The 8,184-nt window shown below is 42.8% G+C and overlaps 1 protein-coding gene across 1 annotated transcript in view; it reads right to left on the bottom strand.

The window, feature by feature from the left end:
* Positions 1 to 981: 981 nt before the first annotated feature.
* fgg (fibrinogen gamma chain) overlaps positions 982 to 8,184 on the bottom strand; it is an 11,639-nt gene continuing 4,436 nt past the window's right edge. Inside the window, exons 2-10 of the mRNA XM_083532409.1 lie at positions 6,564 to 6,696; positions 6,436 to 6,483; positions 6,155 to 6,338; positions 5,926 to 6,010; positions 5,653 to 5,783; positions 3,827 to 3,960; positions 3,431 to 3,615; positions 2,980 to 3,257; positions 982 to 1,691 (exon numbers count right to left, since the gene is read on the bottom strand). Coding sequence (XP_083388535.1) covers positions 1,507 to 1,691; positions 2,980 to 3,257; positions 3,431 to 3,615; positions 3,827 to 3,960; positions 5,653 to 5,783; positions 5,926 to 6,010; positions 6,155 to 6,338; positions 6,436 to 6,483; positions 6,564 to 6,623 — 1,290 coding nt within the window. The 5' untranslated portion in view covers positions 6,624 to 6,696 and the 3' untranslated portion in view covers positions 982 to 1,506. The remainder of the gene's footprint in view (positions 1,692 to 2,979; positions 3,258 to 3,430; positions 3,616 to 3,826; positions 3,961 to 5,652; positions 5,784 to 5,925; positions 6,011 to 6,154; positions 6,339 to 6,435; positions 6,484 to 6,563; positions 6,697 to 8,184) is intronic.

Raw genomic sequence — 8,184 nt, 5'->3', positions numbered from 1 at the left:
GATGCAGTCCAACCTCCACCTTGAACCAGTCTGTCGTTCCTACTGCACACTTCACTGCTGTCACACTGTCCTCATACATGTCCTGCACCACCCTCACATACTTCTTTGACACATGACTTCCACATAAAATATGCAAGGACAGTTAGAAGCATAAAGAAATATTTGACAAAATAATGGAATTCATATGCCTTGATCATCAAGGGTTCTCAAAGTGTGGGGTGCAGCCCTCTAGTGGAGAATGAAGACATTACAGGTGAGGCGCAAGGAACTGCAGGATTTACATACATATTTATGTTTTGGGGTCTTCATCAATCTCATTTATGATTTTCTCTATTAAAAATCAAGTTCCTACACTCAACAAACAAACAACCACACAAATGTTCTTAATTTTTGAACTTGAACGTTTGAACTTTTTACTTAATATTTAATGTTATTTATCAGGTTCTCTAAAAAGATATACAAGGAAATCTCTCTGACTTTGGACTGTGAAGGCCTGAGGAAAGTCTGAGTAAAGGCCACGGTAAACACCACTGAGGGCAACAACCCCAAACCCCACTGAACCTTAAACAGGAAGTGAAGAAACACACACACCCTGTTACACCCTGACCCTGGGGAAAATCTTCTTTTCTGGTGTAATTCATGGAAGCAGTGATGCAGTGATACACTAAAGCAATATGTGTGTGTGCAAAATGTTTGCCAGGTGTGTGTGTGTGGTATATGTAAGGTGTGTGAGAGATGTGTGTGGTATGTGTATGCAGTTTGTGAGGTGTGTAGGGTATGTGGTATATGTAAGGTGTTTGTGTGTGTGTGTGTGTGTGTGTGTGTGTGGTATGTATGTAAGATGTTTGCGAGGTGTGTGTGTGTGTGTGTGTGTGTGAGATGTGTGTAGTGTGTGATGTATAGTATATGTGTAAGAGCTATGTGAGGTGTGTGTGTTCATAAGCTGACTGTAGTGTACGGTGAAAGAGAAATAAAATGAAATGCTTCTGAATGACTTTATTAATAAAAACACAAGCTCAGTGGATTGAGAAGAATTACTCATCTTTATCATCATCATCAGCAGCAGCAGCAGCTTCAGAAGCAGCAGCAGCAGATTCGCAGCTCAGTGACGGAGCAGAAAATCACCAAAATCAATAAACAAACACACAAAGTCTATTGACAGAGAGAATGTTTAACCCGCTGAAGGTCATGTGACCTCGTACACGCAACATGTGGATAAAGTGGTGAAATAAAAGAATTAAAGAAGTGATAAGGTGATAAAGTGAAGTGATGATGAAGTGATGATGATTAATGGATGATGAAGTAATGGATGATGAAGTAATGAATAATGGATGATGAAGTGATTATAAAGTGATTACATAATGATGAAGAAGTGATTAAGTGATACAGAAGTGATGAAGATGAAGTGATGGTACTCGGCTGAGATGAAGATGAAATGCGTTATATTCAGACTGCAGATAAATGAGGTGTGTGAAAAGCCGGTTGTGTGTTTCATTGTTGTTGTGTTTAGCGGGTAGGGAAGTCTCCTTTGCCGAACTCCATGCCCTGCTGACCTCCAGCATGGATTCTGTTGATGGGAATGATCTTCATGGTGGTCTGCTTCAGAGAGTACCAGCGATTGTGCCATGTAGCCCAGATGATGCCGTTATCGAACCCGTGCTGTCCCACGTCCTTCTGGTTGTATTTACCTCCTGTGAGAATGAGGGACAATTAAAGGGTCAGGGTCTTATATACAGATATACACTCCATTCTTCATCAGAATCAGTCACATCATGCTAACAGTACATCAGATTCACACACTGCTGTCCAACATTCTCCAGTAAATAAACCCTTAATATTCATGATTTTTAATGTTTTCTAAATAGTACACCCAAACCACACCCCAGATACACCCTAACTACATCCAAAACACACCTGACCTACACCCCAGATACACCCAACCTACATCCAAGATACACATGACCTACACCCCAAATACACCAGACCTGCACCCCAGATGCACCCAACCCACATCTAATATATACCCGAACTGCACCCCAGATACACCCTAATCTCATCCAAAATACACCCCACCTACACCCAAGATACACCCGATATACATCCAAGATACACATGACCTACACCCCAAATACATCAGACCCACACCCCAGATACACCCTAACTACATCCAAAACACACCTGACCTACACTCCAGATACACCCTAACTACATCCAAAACACACCTGACCTACACTCCAGATACACCCAACCTACATTCAAGATACACCCAACCTACATTCAAGATACACATGACCTACACCCCAAATACACCACCCCTGCACCCCAGATACACCCAACCCACATCCAAGATACACCCGAACTGCACCCCAGATACACCCTAATCACATCCAAAATACACCCAACCTACACCCCAGATACACCTGACATACACCCCAAATACACCAGACCTGCACCACAGATACACCCAACCCACATCCATGATACACCCAACCAATACCCGACCTACATACAAGATACACCCGACCTAAACCCCAGATACACCTGACCTACACCCCAGATACACCTGACCTACATCCAAGACACCCAACATACACCCCTGATTCACCCATCCTACATCCAACCTACACCCCAGATATACCCGACATACACACAACCTAAACCCGACCTACACCCAACCTACCCTGACCTACACCCTAAATACACTCAACCTAGACCATGGATACACCTGAGTTATACATTTACTGTCCTGTGAAAAATGACATGCTGCAATACTATACCTACACTGTACAGATGAGTAATATTAATAATAATAATAATAATAATAATAATAATAATAATAATAATAACAACCCACTGGACCTGATGTGACAGAATTCGACACTCTGTACTGTGATATAAAAAACAATGTCTGAGATAACAGCGTTGGGTAAGACTCAATGCCAAGTGCTAAAGCTAGATGATGATGTCATGCAGTGTCACCTCTGTAATATTTTCCGTTTAGATGAGCAGCATGACACTGGTTCATCCACCATCCGGAGCCGTCCTGCTTAGCGCAGTTCCCACTGTATCTGTCGTTGTCTTTGTCTGGAGTGCTGAACTGCAGGCCGTTATGAGATGTGTGGGGTTTATCACTCACATCATCACCAAAGTCAAACCCATCGAAAGCATCGCCAGCATCTCCTCCAAAGTAGTAAGCGTAGGTCAGACGGTACTGATCGATCTCTGGACCCACCCTGAACATGGCATAGTCTGCGTATCTGCAGGAATGGAAAGGTTCCAGACAAAGATCTGAATAAAAAATTAATTCTATGCAGCTTTCAGTCAAAATAAAATTATTATCTACACACTGGTTTTGATTTCCAGAGATCTGAGGGTTGAAGGACCTGAGGGTTCCTGACAGGCCCAATACATGTTCTTCACAAGTTCTTACTTTTTGACTCCTTCCCAGTCTACCATCTCTATCCGGAGCACGTATGGAACACTGGACTGAACAGAGAGCAAGTGGATCTTCTCGTTTCCTAACCAGAACTCTGTGCTGTCATCCGGAGACAGATAACCAAAGCCTTCTTTATACGGGACCCAGTTTCTGTTAAAGTTAACACTGCCATCACGCCTCTGGAACACACACACACACACACACACACACACACACACACACACACACACACACACACACACACACACACACACACACACACACACACCTCATTAGCATGGTCCCTATACATTATTTAGGAAACTAGCAGGTGCTTAAAGTGTGTGTGTGTGTGTGTGTGTGTGTGTGTGTGTGTGTGTGTGTGTGTGTGTGTGTGTGTGTGTGCACTACCCTCTGAAGGACAGTCCAGCCTCGGCCTGAGCTGTCAATCTCACAGTACACGAGGAACGAAGTAGGAGCTTTCGCAGGCTGGACGTAATACAGACCACTAACTTTCCCACCTTTATTAGCGATGTCCTGACAATCTGAGATCCAGAACACAGACGTTCATTACTGAAGTGTACTGAGAAATAATGATAAAGTAAAAGTGATGAATGGATCAGTAGTAGTAAATGTTTGTGGGTGGATCAGTAGTGGTAGATATTTGTGGATGGATCAGTAGTGGTGGATGTTTGTGGAGGATCAGTAGTGGTGGATGTTTGTGGAGGATCAGTAGTGGTGGATGTTTGTGGGGGGATCAGTAGTGGTGGATGTTTGTGGGGGGATCAGTAGTGGTGGATGTTTGTGGATGGATCAGTAGTGGTGGATGTTTGTGGGGGGATCAGTAGTGGTGGATGTTTGTGGATGGATCAGTTGTGGTGGATGTTTGTGGATGGTCAGTAGTGGTGAATGTTTGTGGGGGGATCAGTAGTGGTGGATGTTTGTGGATGGATCAGTAGTGGTGGATGTTTGTGGGGGGATCAGTAGTGGTGGATGTTTGTGGATGGATCAGTAGTGGTGGATGTTTGTGGGGGGATCAGTAGTGGTGGATGTTTGTGGGGGGATCAGTAGTGGTGGATGTTTGTGGATGGTCAGTAGTGGTGGATGTTTGTGAATGGATCAGTAGTAGTAAATGTTTGTGGGTGGATCAGTAGTGGTAGATGTTTGTGGATGGATCAGTAGTGGTGGATGTTTGTGGGGGGATCAGTAGTGGTGGATGTTTGTGGATGGATCAGTAGTGGTGGATGTTTGTGGGGGGATCAGTAGTGGTGGATGTTTGTGGATGGATCAGTAGTGGTGGATGTTTGTGGATGGTCAGTAGTGGTGGATGTTTGTGAATGGATCAGTAGTAGTAAATGTTTGTGGGTGGATCAGTAGTGGTAGATGCTTGTGGGTGGATCAGTAGTAGTAGATGTTTGTGGGTGGATCAGTATTGGTGGATGTTTGTGGGTGGATCAGTATTGGTGGATGTTTGTGGGTGGATCAGTATTGGTGGATGTTTGTGGGGGGATCAGTATTGGTGGATGTTTGTGGATGGATCAGTAGTGGTGGATGTTTGTGGGGGGATCAGTAATGGTGGATGTTTGTTGATGGATCAGTAGTGGTGGATGTTTGTGGATGGATCAGTAGTGGTGGATGTTTGTAAATGGATCAGTAGTAGTAAATGTTTGTGGGTGGATCAGTAGTGGTAGATGTTTGTGGGTGGATCAGTAGTGGTAGATGTTTGTGGGTGGATCAGTATTGGTGGATGTTTGTGGGGGGATCAGTATTGGTGGATGTTTGTTGATGGATCAGTAGTGGTGGATGTTTGTGGGGGGATCAGTATTGGTGGATGTTTGTTGATGGATCAGTAGTGGTGGATGTTTGTGGGGGGATCAGTAGTGGTGGATGTTTGTGGATGGTCAGTAGTGGTGGATGTTTGTGAATGGATCAGTAGTAGTAAATGTTTGTGGGTGGATCAGTAGTGGTAGATGTTTGTGGATGGATCAGTAGTGGTGGATGTTTGTGGGGGGATCAGTATTGGTGGATGTTTGTGGGGGGATCAGTATTGGTGGATGTTTGTGGATGGATCAGTGGTGGTGGATGTTTGTGGGGGGATCAGTAGTGGTGGATGTTTGTGGGTGGATCAGTAGAGGTAGATGTTTGTAGATGGATCAGTAGTGGTGGATGTTCTAATAAAGTGTTAAAGTTGAACTAAACTAGAGCGGTGTTGAACACCCTGATGGATTTCTCCATACCTTTCCCAGTGATGGTCTGTATGGTTACTGTGTCTTTACAGGGTAATTTACATTTCTGCTCCAGCTGTAGAGATAACTGCTTTAACTCCGTCAGACGTTTCTCATTGGCTGCCAGCGTCGCCTGCAGTTCACTGAACAGCACATCAGATAACTATCTTACAAACTTTTGAATAATTCTAACGATCAATATTATGAAGGATTTCCAGACATTAGTTACAAAAAAGGCATCAAACATCAAACATCAAACATCATTAACATCATAAAATCACTCACTAAATCTGTTCCTCCTGAGATAGAATGGTTTTCTCAAAGCGCAGAACATCGTCCAGCATGTTCGAAGACTTTTGGATGTACAAATCTGTCAGAAATTTAACATGAATTTGACCATCTGAACAATTCTCGCTAATAGTGATAACATCTCAATATATATATATATTTGCTATGATATTTTTGTTCCCTCAGATCCAGTCTGTGCATGGGATCAGAACTGAAGATACGTTACCCGGTGAGGATTTCTGCGCCTGCGTCTGTGAGTCCTTCAGATAAACCACTTTATCCTGAGCTCCCTGGGTGAGGTTAGAGATCTCCCACAGGAGATCATCTATGTAGTTCAGATCCTTTATCACGCCTGACTTGTAGCCGTGGAGATAATTTTCTACTCCACATGTGGTGGGACAGTAAGTTCCCTAAAACACGACGACAACAACAATAGTAATAATAATGATAATAATAATACATTTTTGGAAATGTGTGTGTGTGTGTGTGTGTGTGTGTTGTACTTACGAAGGCATCATTAGGAACACAGTGCTCGGTATAATCTCCTCTAATTTGCTGTAGATGAAACACACTCTGAGTTATTCACCGTACAATGAGTTGAATGTGCGTTTGTTAGACCAGGACTCAGAACTTACCGCTGAAGCCAGTGTGAACAGGAACAGCAACGAGAACAGTGTGTGTGAGAACGCAGCCATGATTCACTCTGCTGAAGCTCCCTCAATGTGTGACCGAGGTTCAGAGCTGGAGGATATTTATCCGATCAAGGTCCTGCTCAGAAATGGAGATAACTGAGCTGGACAAACAATACGCAACTTTGACTCAATACTGACTCATCTATCTCTCTCTCCCACACACACACACACACACACACACACACACACACACACACACACACACACACACACACATTTACACACTTCAACTTCTCCTTCAGTGTATTTTTTTATTTATTTTGTATTATTTTCAACATTCTACATCAATACTGGAGAATCCAAACTATAAAAGAGCACGAATGTAGTGAACATGTTAAAGAACCCAGAATATGTTTCATATTTTAGATTGTCCAAAGTCCCTCCATTTGGCTTCGATGCTCTCATCATTTTAAGAACTTTACATGGATCCCTAAGTATAGTCTCCAAAACCATCAAACTCTATGATGAATCCCAGGAAAGGATCGTCCCAGGAAAGGTAGACCAAGAGCTACCTCTGCTGCACAGGATAGGTTTATTAGAATTACCATAAACTAACCATTTTACCTAAATTCTTCTCAGAGTTCAAGTGTCAGAAATAATGGTGTGATGAGTCCAAATAATTTTTGGTTCTAAGCATCGTGTCTTTGTTAGACAAGAGGGTGAACTGACGGTTTCTGAATGTGTGGCTCTGTGAAGCATGGTGGAGGAGGTGTGATGGTGTGGAGATGCTTTGCTGGTGACACTGTTGGTGATTGAGTCAAAATTGAGAACACATTTAACCACAACATGCAGTTATCACATCTGGTTTACATTCAGTTCAACCATCATCTATTTTCCAACAGAACACCGACCCCAAACACACCCATTGGTTCTGTAAGAGCTATTTTTTGTTCACGAAGGAGAGTGATGGAGTGCTGCATCAGGTGACCTGGCCTTTACAATCACCACATCTAAAACCAGTTGAGATAGTTTGGAATGAGCTGGACCAGAGAACGAAGGAACAAGCAGCCGAACAAGCACTCAACATCTGTGGAAACTCCTCGAGATTGTTAAAAAACCAGGTGATGACCTCCTGAATCTGATGTGAGAACAGCATGAGCTGCATCAAAGCTAAATGGCAATGGGCACATTTAGACAATCGGACTTTGGACAAATGAAACTATAAAACATAATCTGGGTTCTTCAACATGATTTTGTTTAGTACAGAATTCCAGATGTGTTCTTTCCTAGTCAGGGTTTTTCAGTATTAATGTACAATGTCGAAACTTCCAAACTTTTGACTGTATGTAAGTGTACAGAATGTATATTGTTACATATTATGTATATGATGTATATGATTAAAATGTACATTTTAATGAAGTGTACAGAGGTGCAGGTTAGAAGGAGTACAGAGAGTCCATCTGCACTGATGAGTGGTTAATGATTCATCTTTTATTTTCTCTCGTTGAAAGAACAACAAACATTCTGCAACCCTCAAACCCCCCCCCCCACACACACACACACACACACACACACACACACACACACATTAGTCATTATTTGTGAGTGTTTTCTTGGACCTTAC

This window comes from Silurus aristotelis (genome assembly GCF_946808225.1).
Source record: "Silurus aristotelis genome assembly, chromosome: 27".
Classification (NCBI taxonomy): Eukaryota; Metazoa; Chordata; class Actinopteri; order Siluriformes; family Siluridae; genus Silurus; species Silurus aristotelis.
Note: the sequence above shows the minus strand (reverse complement) of the source record. Positions and strands in the feature narration are given on the sequence as shown.